Source organism: Stegodyphus dumicola, chromosome 12 (genome assembly GCF_044657685.1).
Source record: "Stegodyphus dumicola isolate Sdum_Otavi_A_Nest chromosome 12, ASM4465768v1".
Taxonomy (NCBI): Eukaryota; Metazoa; Arthropoda; class Arachnida; order Araneae; family Eresidae; genus Stegodyphus; species Stegodyphus dumicola.
The window spans coordinates 15,013,711-15,030,451 of record NC_140779.1 but is presented as its reverse complement, the minus strand read 5'-3'; the positions used below and the strand labels follow the sequence as shown (position 1 = coordinate 15,030,451).

The window sequence follows — 16,741 nt, the reverse complement described above, 5'->3', positions numbered from 1 at the left end:
AGCAATCGGGAGATCAAGAGTTCGAATTCTGCCGCTGATACTGTCGTTCTTCATGTATCCAGTCTTTGAAAAATTCTAAATAACTATAGAAATGACACCTGAATTAAAATGTGGTGAGCGATAATTCGCCACTACACTGATTTGGTGACTGGGTTTCATCCTATCTAGTCGCCCTTTCAATGGACAAGAATGTTAGGAACTTTCTTCTTCCTTACTGCTTGACTTTGTGGTATAAATGGAAGCACGTCCAGCTGGTTGTCAGCAGTCTGGAGTTTGAAACCTGTCGGCACTGTTGATTTTTTTTTCCTCTTTCGTACTTCAAAATAATTCTAATGACTCTAATAAAAGTATAATGCAAAATAATTATAATTAATCAACATTTTTCGCAACATTCTGCATAAAAATGCTCATCATGTAATCTGTTAACAGCTGAAATCTTTTTCTAAACCGATAGCTCATTTTTAGTTACATAGGAAAGCAAACATGTCACTCTTCAATTTCTGTACCTGAGTATCTTTGAGTTTAAAAGGAAATATCTCGATTAAATTTTCTTGCATGGGAATCACACTTTTTGTATTTTATTTTTATGATGATTATATGTTTTTCCTAAACATAAAATTAGGGATATGATGAGCATATTTAGATTTCTATATTTTTCAAAACTAATTTTTTAATTTAAAAATTTCAAAACAAAACCATTTTCATCTCTTAAAGCATTTGTACAGATGGAAATATATGAATACAATAAAAGTTGCGAGAAAATAAACGCCGGATAAAGACATTCTAAATACCCTGTGTGTGTGTGTGTGTGTGTATGTATGATAAATTAAGGCTAATTCTTGAAAATTGATAGAACAGATCTTGGAAAAAGACCTGCTTCATGTTTTAAATATATGCTTCATACCCTTTAATGACATTATAATAAAATTTACTGCCTGTCTAAATGTATTGTATGTTCCATTAATGATTCATTGGTAGTACTAAGAAAACGATATAGTAGTTTGCAATCGAGAATAAATTGAGAAAATGCTGAAATTGCCCTTTATATTGCATGCAAAATGTAGTATAAGTTCCATTTGTGATTTACTGCTGTGATGTAAATGCTGGAATGTTTTGTCAACGTTCATGATATCTTAAGCTATCTTTTATACTCTCAGGTAATTTCTTTCATTGGGAAGAAAGTTTAAACTCCACCAACATGAGCGTTCTTTCAAGTTACAGTTCCATTGTGATGTGAAGACTAACTTCTGACAGAAGAAGATCGAAAGAAAAAAAAAAATGAAAGCAGATAATCACCACAGGACATTAAGGACTAGCTCTTCCATCGGTGAGGCATATGATATACACGAATCTCACAGCCACGAACCTCTAGTTGCCCAGGCTCATAACTTAGAGGACTTATCCAGTACTAGAGAAGATAAACTAGAAGAAGATGATGACGAAGATGATGAGGGAGCACCGTGTGGTTGGGGTCGTCTCCAACCTACTCAATTACAGAAGTTCCGCTCTGCCCGCTGGGTCTTATTCTGGTTATGCTGGGCCGGTTTCTTGCAGGGTCTGATAGTGAACGGTTTCATCAATGTGGTAATTACTACCATTGAGAAGAGGTATCAGCTACGAAGTACTGAATCTGGTCTCATAGCTGGTGGATATGATATCGCATCATTTCTGTGCCTTGTGCCTGTCAGTTACCTAGGGGGCTCTCGCAGCAAGCCCGTCTTCATCGGCAGCGGTGTTTTAATCTTGGCGCTCGGGTCCTTTGTCTTTTCCCTGCCCCATTATATGTCTGGTCCCTATTCCTTCAGCCAAGAACGAGAAGATCTATGTGCAGCTACCAATAACTCAATGGATTGCTCTGGAGATGGCGGGACCCATCTATCTCAGTTCAAATATGTATTCTTCTTAGGGCAACTTCTGCATGGCGCTGGTGCCGCACCATTCTACACCTTAGGATGCACCTATTTGGATGAAAATGTTTCGACGAAAATGTCTTCCGTTTACCTTGGTAAGTTCATAATCGTCTTATTTTAAGTATTTTCAATACTAAAGTTTTATGTATCATTATTTGCTTTTTTTTTTTAAGTTTTTAAAAGTTTTTTGTGCACGGACAAAATCAATAATATGCCCGAGATAAAACTTTGATGTTTAAATCAGGATTTAGGGAATTTTTTTTAATTAGTTTAATTATTGTATTGATTTTTTTAAATTCCTTCAAGGTTTATCTCCTTCAACGAATTTAAGGCAATGTTTCAATTCAGTACATATTTTTCTAAAATGTAAGCATTAGATATTTCTAGTTTTAAATATTCCATCGAAATATGAATGCTATGCATTCGAAAATATTTATATATATGCGATTATTATCTGAAGTTTATACGTAATACTTATTTGTCGCGTCGCGTATTGCTATGAGATAAAAAGGCCTTCAAAGACGACCGAATATATTTTTATACCAATATTGCGTTGATCAATATAAGTTTTATAAATAACTTAATACGCATAAAAGGAAAATTATCTGTAAGTTGATAGTCAGTTAGAAAGAAGCTAAGGTTATCTGTCATTTTACAGACCTTCGGAAAGATTGTATATGAGGAAGTCTGTAGTGTACATACACTCATGTCCATAAATTAAGGATAATGCAAAATCAGGCAAAGGAAGAGTTAGAAGCAAAACAAATTTGACTTATTTGTAAAGCTTATTTATTAAACAAAAGGTAAAGAGAAAAAAAATGCTATATGTTTGATATTATTAAATAAAAATAGCGATTTTTTCTCCCTGGAGCAAATTACAAAAAACACCTATTTACAAAAAAACAATATTACATGGTTGGTATGATTTTTAATACATTGTGTGTCTCCCAGACGATGCAATACAGTCCGTACAACGCCTAGGCATGCTGAGTATCAAATTATCGATCTGATCTTGGAGGATATTACACCATTCAAAACGCAATGCTCTCCAAAGTTCCGGTAGACATGTAGGAGGAGGTTGGCGGGCTGCAACTCGTCGGCCAAGTATGTCTCACACGTGCTGTACTGGATTCAAGTCCGGTGAGAATGCTGGCCAGTCCATACGGGTGATATCCTCCGATTGAAGGGCATTCGCTGACGATGTTTGCACGGTGAGGACTGGCGCTGTAATCCATAAACACAAATTGTGCGCCCATGACGCCCCGAAACAAACGTACATGTTTTTCCAGAATGACATCCCGATAGATTTGGCTTGTCATGGTTCCAATTTGAACATGCAGGTCAGTTCTGGAACCCAGAATAATTCCACCCCAAACGAGCACTCCTGCACCACCGTAACGGTGTCGTTCAATGATGTTTTCTCGGTGGTAACGGGTACCTGGAGCTCTCCATATGAAAGTCCGGCGAGAATCAGAGTGCAAGCTAAACCTGGACTCGTCGGAAAACATCACACAAGCCCACTGTTGCGGTGTCCACAATGCATGCTCTCTACTGCAGGCTAACCGCAGGCGACAGTGAGTTGCAGTAAGTGGAAGGCATCTGACAGGTCTACGAGCATATAGACCAATCTGCCCTAAGCGTCTGTACACGGTCTGCCTTGAAATTGTCGTACCAGTGGCTGAAGAGAGCTGACAAGACAGGTCTGAGGCTGTGCTGCGGCTGTTTCTTTTGGCAGTAACTGCCAAATACCGGTCCTCATTCGGCGTTGTAACTCTGGAGCAACCTGTGCTGTAACGTCTACTCATATTATCATCATCTTGGAATCGTTGCCAAAGCCCGGAGATGACACTCTGGGCAATTCCAAGTTCGTCTTATACTTCCAGTTGGGTACACCCACATTCCAGACGGCCCATAATTCTACCACGTAAAAAATCATCCAAATGCGTCCATTTTTGTGTCATAACTATTCGGTTATTGCACTGAAATGTTTATAAAGCGCCTAAGAACAATTTTACTTCTTTGCCTGTATTCCTTGTATATCACTCTGTAACAGTCTCGTCATTGTGACGTACCATCGGTGTCATCTGGTTACTTCCTGAAATTTGCAAATGATTCTTGAAGATGTGTGTAATGATTTTACAGGTGATATATTTATTTTAGAGTTCGATTTCCGCGTGACTTCGAATTATCCTTAATTTATGGACATGAGTGTATATCAGAATATACTATAACAATCATAAGATTTGCCCGCTGCTTTGAAAATTGAATCTCAGACTGAAGTATAACTGTTTAGCCTTTTATTCATTTAGTCTCCCGTTAGTCATAAAAAAAAAGGATATTTAATACGTCTTGATCAATATAATGAACTGCAGGTAACTTAAATTTCTATTTGGTATAATGTAGAACATTACTACTAATAGTTGAGTCAGTCTGAAGGTATGCGTGCCATTTCAAGCATGAGACCCCCAAAATCATTCATTAATGGTTTGGTATGAGATTCTAATAAATAAACGAGATTAAATCGATGTTGAAATTCACAAGAGCCTGACTTTGGTACTTCCAATTGTTATGAGAAAGCGTAATTCCAACTAGAGCACACCAGTTTCATGCCACCTTTGTCAGTAACGGGATTGGCTGGCATATCGTTCGGCTGGGTTTAGAATTCTGGAAAAAGCATGGATTATTTTAAGTACATAGTGTCGTTAGAGGGACTTCATATACGGGGCACTTAAAATCTGTTGAGAGGAAAGTATTCTTGAGAAATTGATCGTAGCGGAAATAGGCCGCTGAATTTCGACGTTTCTGTTTTCAGGCTGCTCTTCATTAAAACCGGAAGGGAGGTGGGTAAAAGTCGTATTGTCACCTGTAAGATGTTCAAGATCTTAACCAGCAACAGTTGGTCTCTTCTTAGCCACGATGAACTCGTCGACTTGATCTGATTGTGATTCAAATCAAGAAGATAGGCAATAACATATATTTACTTTTCATCTTATAACTGAATTAAAATATCAGCAGCGAGTTCTGCAATATTTCTTTAAGTATTTTTTTTTTAAACTGAAATTGATTGTAGCTACTAAAAGTACAACCCATTTCGCCTGAAAAAGAATAATGTCGGAAACCTTGAGCAGTTGAAAAGGAATGCTTTTAAGGCGAAATGCGATCGTTCCACGGAAAGGAATATTTAGAAGCTGTATCCATTTGGTCAAGAAGGCTTTAAACAGATTAAAAGCCAAAAAAAAAAATATATATATATATATATTTTCCTGCAAAGGATACTGTTCAAAATATTCATTTTTCTTTCACCTTCAATTTTATTCCCTATACTCTCATTAATTTACTTACTTTTCTTTCTTTTTTTTAATTTTGATTCTTTTATTTCAATTCATTATTTATCTATTTATCATTAATTTAATTTATTAAAATTTTATTTACCCCTTTATATTTTAACTTATCATTATTTATTTTGATTTATTTTCAATTAATTAATTAATTACCATATTACCGTATATACCCGCGTATAAGTCGAGATATTTTGGCCAAAAAAAAAGACTTCAAGGTGGGGGGGGGTCGACTTATACGCGGGGCCATAAAAAATTAAAAGAATCGGAAGTTCAAAAATTTCTTTGTATGATGCAGTTGTTTTCTTCCCGCACTCGAATTGGACGACTTATCAAATAAGTCACTTACTTGAAGTAATTTCATGACTTAAATTATGTGACGAACTACAGTGGTGGCCAAAATTGTGGACACTTTTGGAAATTTTTATGTTTTTGCCCCTGAAAAATGCGAATGCTTGCGAAATACCCTCTGAATGATTATAAAATCATTTAAAAAATGTTGTATTAGCAACGAACTAGACGGCACGGAAGATGATGCTGGTTTTGAAAGTGAAAATGACGACGAAGGCTGTAGTAGTGATTGTAACAATACAGAGTTCGAGACTGAAAATATGTATGATGACGAGCCAATGACGACAGAAGAGTTCTATGAAATGTTTGGCGAATCTGACTATGGATCAGACGTTGAAGAATTTTGATTTTGTTTATTTACCAAGGTATTTTTTATCGTATATTTACTTTTTTTTCTGAGATGATTTTGAATAAATGTAGTACTTAAAAATTTTTTTTCGAAGTTTCTCGATCGATTTCGGAAGTGGGATGTCGACTTATACGCCGGTTTCTTATTTTCTACGAATTTTTTATGTCGAAGTGGGGGGGGGGGTCAACTTGTACGCGGTATCGACTTATACGCGAGTATATACGGTACTTCGAATTAAACCAGATTTTTCATTCAAGGTTTTGAGATATAAAATTAGAATGCAACTTTATCTCAAAGCGACTACTTTAGCATCTTATTTTTCAATAAATGAAGTAGATAATTATTTACATCTGTAGCTGTTTAAGGGGGAATAGGTTTCTTACTTTTCAATACCTACTGAAAAATTATTTCCAGTTTCCTAGTTTTGAAAACTGTGGCCTACTGTAGCTTAAATTCAAAGGCGGTTTAAAAACGTGAAGTAATGCGGTAATTTTTGTTCACGGTTCCTGATGACTTTCCAAAGAGCTACAGGACCTTTAATCCTTGAAATTATACCCTGGCTTACATGATACATTTTCTTTGTATTGCGTAAGCAATTATGTTTTTCTGTTTTCAAGCTGTTCCGGTCAGTTCTAATATAAAATTTAAAATGCAACAGCGATATCATTCCTGAGACATATTTGCTTTTTAAAAGTGGTAATTTTTCTTCCAGTAACGTGATGGCAGGTAAGCAGTCACTGGGTTTATTCGCGGGCTCTTGAACGTAATTTACGACTTAATTTCAAACATTTCATTTAAAAATAAGCAATAAATTAATAAGAACATAAATCAGCATTGCACAGAATATTCTGAAGAGATTTCAAAAATTGTTTTCTAGTTATGTTTTTTAAGTCACCAAAACTGAAGTAGTTGACAGAATCTTCATCATTGATTACTGCTTATTATTTGATATTAGCTGAAAAAAATGAAACAACGTTCAATATTTTCCAAAATGGAAATATAAAAAGGCATGCTCTTTCTTTTTCAAAGCAATGCTGCATGAAATAATTTGTTAAATAAATATCTTTGTGTGATAATAGTTTTAAACATCTTGTCTTGCAAACATCGTTCATAACAGATTATATTCAAGGCTTAATTCTAGAATTAGAAGTGCCGGAGCTTTATAAAAGGCCTCAATAAAAGGCTAAAATAAATAAGTAAATAAAAATATAATGAAAACAATACATATGATAATTAAATAAAATGTAAAAAAATCAATAAAAGTATTTGTAAATTAATATAAATTGATGAAAAATATGAAAATAGAGTGAATAATAGTAAATTAATCTAAACTCTAAAAATGAAAGTAAGTAAAAAAATGGTCAGCTATTAAATTAATGATAGTAAGGCATGACAGACCTAGAATAAAAGAATGTTTTTACTAGTATATACAGTGGTGGCCAAAATTGTGGACACTTTTGGAAATTTTTGTGTTTTTGAGTGAGAGATTATGTTATGACTGAGAGGTAGAATTCCACGAAAAAAGCCTTATCTTAATTTTCAGCAGCGGAAAAAAAAGACTACAGTGGGCAAAGGAACACATTAATTGGACAGATGATCAGTGGTCACAAGTTATATGGACTGATGAAACTAAGATATCGTTATTCGGTAGTGATGGGCGATAATATGTAAGACGTAGAAAAGGAGAAGAACTACATCCTGACTGCATCTACATTCAAGCATCTGTGAAGAACCCAGTTAGTGTTATGATTTGGTCATGCATGTCAGCAGATGGTATTGGTCGCCTTCATTTTTCATGTCATCGATGGGACACTGAATGCCAGAAAATACATTGACAGTATTCTAGAACCAAAACGTCTACCTTCCGTCAGAGATCTCTTTCCCAACAATGCTTCGTTTATTTTTCAGCAGGATTCTGCTCCTTGCCACACGGCCAAAATATCGAAAGAGTGGTTTCGTACAAAGAGCTTTAAATTGTTGTTATGGCCAAGAAACAGCCCTGACCTCAATTCAATCCTATCGAAAATTTGTGGCACCGTTTGAAAACTCTTGTCCGAATGAAGCGCCCATCAAATAAAAGAGAACTAATTGAGGCTATAATTATTTCCTGGCATCATGTAATAACGAAAGAAGAGCTTAAAACTCTTGTCAGCTCAATGAAACGTCGATGTGAAGCTGTAATCAAAAATAAAGGGTACCCTACTAAGTACTGATAACTCACTGCAATCATCACTATCTAATGTATATCGATAACTATTACCGTTTAACTTTTTTTGTATTGCAAATAATTGAATTTTGTGTTTTGTATTGAATTCAGTAATAAATTCTCTTTAAAATGTTATATACAAGTTTGCATTTTGTGAAACGTAACGTTTTCTATAAGCATACAAAGTTCAAAAACATAAAAATTTCCAAAAGTGTCCACAATTTTGGCCACCACTGAATTCTCTGTGGTGAAATAAAATTCCTTATTTTAGCTTCCAATTAATTTAAAACATTTTTAACTGTTAGAATGCATAAATATCCCTCTTGCAGAAGAGATAGCATTTTTAATTTTTTCCTCCTACAAGAGCTCAAATTTTCCTGCATATTTTACTCTTCCGAAAGGAAATAAAGAATATACTTATTAGTTGATATAAATAACACCACTTTTACTAACTGCTGAAAGAAATTTTTCATTAGAAACTGAATTTTCTTTTTTTATTGCGATTAAATTATATGACAAAGACTAGCAAAGAATTTCACTTAGGCCTTCTAATTAGAATTAGAATTTTACTCAAAAGCGAATAGATCCAGATGGATTTCAATCCTGTATTTCATAATACACAAAATTTACATTTATACTGATGTAGTGTTCCTCTCTTTTAATCTACTAAACCAGGTGTTGAGGAACATAGTGAACTACTAAGCAAATAATCGCTTATCATTCTGTATAATGTTAAGTCCAAGAACAGGAACTTAAACTCAAGAAGGGTTAATTATCCTTTATTTAAGACACAATAACACGCCGAATAAATACTAATTCAGAAGTCAAACAACAAAGATCGGCGATTTCGAAACCATCGAAACTAGTCCTGTGAAAATTTTGAAAATATAACGCCGATCTTTGTTGTTTGACTTCTGAATTAGTATCCTTTATTTGCTCAAAATAAAAGTTTACAGGTGGCCCCTTTCTGAGGGCGTACAACAAAGCCTCCTCTTGGGCTTAAACTCAGAATCTAAGAACCGGATTTTTCATTCAATAACTAATGACTAACTAAAGAGATTTAGCCGAAGCTAACACTATTCTAAACTAGTTGGCCCGTAATATTTAAATTAGCCAGCGAAGCTATCAAAAGGCACGTAATACAGCCGAGCGTAGTAAGAGAGACGTAGCCAAAAGGCAGGAATCCTAACTCTTTCTCTCTCGAAGTCAGTGGAACTTTGACTTAAATACTTTCTACTTCTCGTTTGCATTTAACGCGATTCTAAAAATTCATTCTGGTAAGGAATTGTAAGCTGAAGCTAGAAGAGATAGGAAAGGTGAACTAAATTAACCTTTTGAGGCCGGGGCTTTGGTAGCAGTACTTAGCAGGACGGGGAATCTTGAACCGAATGCTTTCCCCCCTTTAAAAAAATCACCTCCTATTTGCAACAAAGAGTCTTGTGTGTAGTTTAATGAATTCTCAGAGGGGTGCATCTATGTCGCAAAAGGAAGACCTTTGAAAGAGATAAGTGGTTAAAACCCCAGGGACGTCAAATTTGACATTTCACCTCACTTTTCAGCCTGGAAAATGGGGGAAAAAGACATGGCCACTAAAGTGGACAACCCCGTCTTTTCAAAGAGAGGACTCTATGGCCACTATAATGGACATCCCGTCTTCAAAAGGTTAAAATAACTGTTATAAAATTAGAATATACCTTACACTGATAAACCTAGTATATTATGTTTCAGTGAAGATAAATTGATGATATCATATGGAACATTATGGAAATTTTGAATGCAAGTGTAACATAGCATTATGAACATGTTATCAAATAAAGGAACAACTGCAGGCACCATATCCTATAAGATAATAAAAATAAAAGGCAACCGTGTAATATTTTGTTCTCCTTGTAAATTTTTTAATTGCATTGACTTTTACAAAATTGAAACGTATAAAAAAATGACAGTAAAGAAAATGGTTTATATTTCTTCTTCTGGTGTATCTTTTGTTTCGGTAGTACTCAAAATTTCCATGCGCAAATACTTTCAGTCTTTTGATGAAGAAAGATTCATATTTCCGCGATTTTATTGCAAACGGTAATATTAGTTTCTTCTAATAAAATTTAGTCATATTTAAAGTTTTTGCTCTTGTCTCTTTCGGTGAACTCACGAGCGAAATACTTCAACGAAAACTAGTTCTCTGAAAGAATATATACACAGAGCAAATCTTCCGCAATCGGGATTGCTTGTCAAGTGAGCAGACGAACTCTCCGCTTATCGACCCCGGCGCCTCCCTCAATTGGAGGCGCAAGGCTCATTATGGCGCTAATAGGAGACGACAGGGAAGTCATGCCTTTCCACGACGTAAGGGATCATACCCTCAGTAAAACAGACAGGGTTGCCCCCCCCCATGATATTCTTATGGTCTTGCTAAATACTTCATACCACTATGACACCTGTTTTTAAAAAATCTATTTTATCGCTCCGCTGAAGCACATTACATGATGGATTCGTCGCAATAATAGACACACGTGTATGTAATCTATTTCAGGTTTGCTATTTCATACTATATTTCCGGTAGCTCGTATAATGGAGTGTTCAGTAGCTTTCCAAAATATCTAAATATGTTGGCCTTATTCCTCTAAAAATCAATGAAAGATATCGATGATGACCAATGAGTTTATATGTGCTAAAAATTCAAGTTAAATAAGAAATACATCTTTTTCAATCCGCGATTATCTCATTGTATTGTCCATTTCACTCTTTCAAAACTTCCTTTTTTTCATGAGAAGAGTTTAGTCATAGTGTAGCGTGTTAAGTGCCGAGCCTGTTTTATCTTCCTTTCCATATGGTCCGCATTATCCGATTTTGCCGACAGCTGCCGAAGCTCTGTATAGAATTTGGTAGAAGATATATTTCATAGATAATTTATTAGTTGTATACAGTCGTCAACAGTAATTGGTGAGACTTAAATGAAAAATATATTATCAGTCATCTGTACCTGACACGATCCGAATGGAAAGTATACTATCAATCATCAGTGACTGATGCAGTCCGAAAGAAAAGTATAGTGTCAGTCACCGGTGACTGGCATGGTGTTTAACGTGTTAAACTTTTATTTATTCCTGTTTTCAATGTTCATCTCCTTGGAGAAGGAAAAGATATTGTGTAACGAGAAAACATTTGCAATATCCTAGCTAAATTGAAGAACAGTGTAGCGACTATTCGCTGAAATCGTTTAAGTAAGTCCAAAGAAGGGTTAAATTTGCCCTTTATTTCAACTCAAAATAAGTTAAGAGATGGCCCCTTCTCTGGCTTACAATAAGCCTCCACTTGTGATTTAACTCAAAATAGAAAATATGAAACTAATTTAATGCTAAATAAAATAAATCAGCCGAAGCTGCACAGAATTAACTAACAGAATTGGTCCTTATTTAAAATCACCAGCGAATACTATCAGGAACGTAGCAATACGGCCGTGAAACAGATAGCTTAGACCGAAAGCAACAATCTGGCGGAAAGGAGGAACACACGTTTTCTGTTAATACCTTTGTATACGTATTCCGCTCTGTATATCACATTTTTAGTGTTGTGTACTATTTCTAAAGTTGCATCATGTTTCATGTATTTCATGTCTCTTGTATTTTATCAATGTATTCCGTGTCTCATGTATTGTATCAATGCATTGCATGTAATTTGTCCTGTATTTTATCAAGTATCATGCTTTCAGTTAGCTTTTGTTCACTGTCTGTTCACCCAGTAGTAAGTATAGAATCTCTAGATACCTCAGTATTCCCAATATACAACACTATCACGCATTTGGCTCAAGTTTATGTATTGAGTGAAGGGTATTGGTATCTAATTACGCCTTATGTTTATGTGATTAATGTTTTTTTTTTTTTTTTTTTTTTTTTTTTTTTTTAGTCCAAAGGGATTTGAATCCCGAAGGACTATTAGTTTCGTTTTGGCATTTTGCGTCGGACGGATAAATGTCGGTTCACTTTTCAAACTGTTGCCATAAAATGTTAGAGTCCTGCATTATATTTGAAGAAATTAAATAATGAAAAATCTGCATCAATGTATGTATATTTCTCGTATTGTGATAAAATAACGGTACATAGAGTCATCGAATTTTGAATAACGTAATCCTCCAACGAATATGAGCATGTGGAAGACCCAATTTGAAATTTGAAATTTGTTTTATGATCGATTTCCTATTTTTTAAAACTTTGACGAATTTTTGATTAACAAACTCAAGGATTTCAAAGCGAGCAATGGCAACGTTGTGCAGAAAAAACATTTTTATCTCCAGCGCGTGAGTCTCTGTATCGGAAATTCTAAAGATATGCTCGTTTTAAAACTATTTTGCGATATTGCTGTTGCACTGGATCTTATGGTTTAAGTGCGAGGAACATGATATTTAATAAAGAAAGGTAACACACAAAATGTTAAAAAACGCCCCTTTGGACGTAATTTAAAATCTGAAACATTTCAGATTTTTTTTTTTTTTTCTTTTTTTTTATTTAAGACCCTTTCTCTTTATGTCTTGCACTTGACTATTTATGACATGCTAATGTATCCTGAATTGCAAAGTAACACAATAGCTCATCTGCCCTTGTTGCACCACTGTAAATACTTTTATTAATTTAAATAAAGTTGCTGCTTCTACACAGGGAAAGGCGTGGGACATATGCCTGTTTACCACTGTTAAACACCAGGCGTCCCCGTCTTCCGTCACCTGTCACCTGTCCTACGCTGTTCTAGTGAAGTGACCCAGATTAAAGGTTAAATACTCATTTCTATCTCATTTGCAATAATCGTAATCCTGAAAACTTATTCTGGCAGGGAGACGTAGGTGGAAAATGAGAAAGTAAAGGAAAAGTTTGTTCCAAAATAAAAATAATTATTAGAAAATAAAAATAAACCTTACATATTTCAGTAAGCAAATGGTGAAGTATTACTGAGCAAGTCTAGAACAAGAGAAAAGGAAAATAGTCCCTTTGGACTAAAAAAAAGTACTGAACGTACGGACAGTTTTATCTTACACAATAGCGTACAATATCCCCTGCGCGATGCACGTGAAATCATTTGAAGCAGTTTAGGGTAGGATTTACTAGGGTAGGATTTTTACCGAACGCATTTTATTTCTTTTTCTGTTTTAGATTCTTACTAGATTTACCTGGGTGGTGTTTCGCGACGTGAGTGCGTAATTTGTACTGGAAAATGGGTCAGTAATGCGTTTACGCTGAAATATCAGTGACGCTGATCAGAATATGAGAATTTACGAATTTATGAATCCATCTTTTGCGGTAGACATGCACTAAAACAGGAGGTAAGCCTATGGTCTACTGCGAAAGACAAAAAGGGATTAGAAAGGAAATGAAAGACTAAGCAAAAATACGTCACTGGGTTTGCCGTGGTTGAGCCATTCGTATAATCCCTCTCTTTGCTATGTATGCTTGTACTGCAACTGCTCTTTTTGTGCTTAACAGCATTTTGATGCTGTTGAAAGCCTAAGATTTTTCATATGCCCAATCGATACAGTCCCTAGGTTAGCATCTTTCTACTAACACACTGCGTCATTTTTGAAGACGCTTTAACCCTTTCCGGCACGCTACCTTTTAAAGTTCGAGTTTTGATTAAAAAAAAAAGGTAGGCAGTCTAATTAGGCCTGGAAGAGTACGCAAGTAAAATTTTGTGAAGATAGCACTCTAATTCTGTGGGTGTGCCCAAAGTGGGCCCACTGATTGAATAGAGCTTCGAAAAGAGTGTTGAAACGAGCATTGTTGTCAATGAACTGACCGATGAGATGCGGAGAAACAAAAAATACAGACTCTCAATTGTCCTAGATGATCGGTGAGCCCGGTCTGGGCACACCTAGGGTTCGCCGTTTGATTTTAGGCAAGATTTCCAGGTAAAAATTTAAAACTAATATAGAATAAGGAGATTAGCATACAGCCAAAAAATAACATAGAAATTTCTTTTCAAACAATTCCTTTTATACCCTAAAAAAATCTGGAAAATCTTTTTGAAAAATGAGGATCTTAAAAAACTAAACATGGCTAAAATATATGGACTGGTTTGTGTTGAGCTGCCATCTATTATAAATAAAGAAGGTTCAGAGTAACCTATAGTAACCTATAAATACTTTTTCATTCAATTTTTCTGTGCGTACAGAAGGAAATTTTTAGGTGTGTCCATACAGAACACACTGCGCCGGAAAGGGTTAAGTCGTAATACACGTATATGTGCTTTGGTCAAGTGAAGGTCTTTTTAAGTAATATTGAGGAACAGTGAAGGTTTAGCTAGTTTCATTTGATATACTTTAAATTTCATTTTATAGTCTTTTAAAATTAGCATGAAACCGAAACAGTACTTTAAAAAAATCACAGTAACATCCAATTTAAAAATCTGATGTGGACATCACGTGACTTCCTTGGACGGCCTATTAAATTATACACATCTTTTGCTGTATTTCATTTAAACTTATTTTCTCGAATTTCATTAGAGTTATATTTCTCATTCGATTAATTCATTTCTCACTTCGCGGCAAAAATACATAAAACTCAAAACATTTTCATTAAAAATTGTAAAATACAGAAAAACATAAAACAACAAATAAAGTTAAAAAATTTTTTCAATTAAAATTGTAGAGACATTAGGTTATTTTGAAGCAGGAGACGTGAAAAATGAGCAATGCCCTTTCCGGAAATCGAACCTCGGACTTCTCGAATACACGCCGAGTGTGCTGGCCATTGTACCACGAAGGCATACTAAGAAGACGGGAGAAATACCTTATAAAATTAGAGTCTCTAAACAAAGACAAGCAATTCGGCCAGCGACCAGAAAGACAGATTTTTCGGTGCATAAACCTGAAAGTTTACTTTTGGTTACACTCGGCAAAAAGACATCGAGGGTGCAGAAACTGACTTAGTTCACTATTCTGCTAAGTTTCGAAAGGAAACCCATGTGGCTGTTATGATAAAAAAAAAATTAGGCTTAGCCGCACTTAAACATGTTTTAAATTGTTAATAATTCTACAACTATTTCATGCAGATTAAAGTAAAGGCATAAAAACCTTAACCGAAACATAGAAACAGCATGATTCAATCAATTTGATGCAAAAACGTACATAATTTACTAGCATATAAGAATAAAAAGAATTGAGCTCACAGAGTCGGGTAATGATCTATATATATACCCACGGGTATACGAGTCGGGTAACATAGTGGGTACACAGAGAGAGAGAGACGTTTGTTGAGGTTGATTGAAACCAAAAACGGGATGTGCAAAACTGCATGTTATAGCAGTCCCGTATTCAAAATTTCAACGTTCTGAGTTTGCTCGTTTTGAGTTATGCAAGATACATACAGTGGAACCTCGAGATACGAGTTTAATTCGTTCCAGCGTTGAGCTCGTATAGCGAATTTCTCGTATCTAGAAACAAACTTCTCCACTGAAAATAATGGAAATCCATTTAATCCGTTCCGCACTCCCAAAAATATCAACATAAAAATCAATTTTCCTAATAACACTGGTAAATAATATAAACGTAGTTTAGCTTTATGATAGTTTCCGATAAATGATAGCTTCCGACACCGACCTTAACTGCTTCTCCTTAATCCACACCAACAACAGCTTCTCAACATCTTCTGGGAGTTGGAAGCAACGGTAACTCCTTTGGCTACATCAAGTTTCTTAATTTCTTCCTTCTTCTTCAGAATAGTGCAGATTATCGATATCGAACGGACGTTAAGTCTTCACCAATTCCGTCGCTCTTACACCACCGCTTATGTTTATCATTGATTTCTTTCTTAATTTCAACGGCCATGGCCTCCTTATTTTTCTTTGCAGCACTATCTGAGGCAACAATCTTCTTGGGAGGCATCGTGAAATAATTATTTTCACGTTAAATGTAAAAAACCAATTAACTCACAAGCGCACAAACGCGTAGATCAGAGAACACTGAGTGATCTGACGAGGGAATTCCCTGAGTCGAGCCAGATCGGGAAATAGCGCCACGCATACCAACAGTCTGGCTCATTGCTCGTTACTCGAGTCAATGCTCGTATTTAGAGACATATTTTTTGCTCATACTTTCCTCGTATCTCGAATTTCGCGTATATGGAGGTGCTCATATCTCAAGGTTCTGCTCTACATACATTCGTACTCACGTAGATACAGACGTCAAGAAAAAAAATCTCTTTTGAATTCATCTTTAAATCCATTTTACAATTCGCTTGGGGAAAGAGAGTTCTTTAGTCTGTCCGTACGTACAGATGTCTCGCAGAAACATCGTTGAAATGGATATTTTCTTTGAAAAAATATGATACCCGAAACTTTTCGCGATTACAGTGCTTCCTTTACTTCGTACAAGGAAGAAAAAGTGGCATTTTCAGGGCAGTTTAGCATGATTCCTTTCAATTTCTCCCCCCCCCTTTCTGTATTTGAGAAATGACACTTGTCTGAGCTTAATTAATTAAATGAGTTTTTGATGAAAAAAAAAGGAAATTTTCATATGTTATTTCACATTAGTATCCGATAATTCGAGCAGAATCAGTTGATCTAGTTTAGAAATTACTTTTACAGCATTTTAATGCTGGGTGGT

The 16,741-nt window shown here is 35.4% G+C and overlaps 1 protein-coding gene across 3 annotated transcripts in view; it reads left to right on the top strand.

The window, feature by feature from the left end:
* The window catches only part of LOC118184064 (solute carrier organic anion transporter family member 4A1-like), a 128,879-nt gene that overhangs the window by 56,253 nt on the left and 55,885 nt on the right, over positions 1-16,741 (top strand). For all 3 annotated transcript variants that reach the window (XM_035353701.2, XM_035353699.2, XM_035353700.2), the window contains one exon: positions 1,158-2,005. In XM_035353701.2, coding sequence (XP_035209592.1) covers positions 1,279-2,005 — 727 coding nt within the window. In that variant the 5' untranslated portion in view covers positions 1,158-1,278. The remainder of the gene's footprint in view (positions 1-1,157; positions 2,006-16,741) is intronic.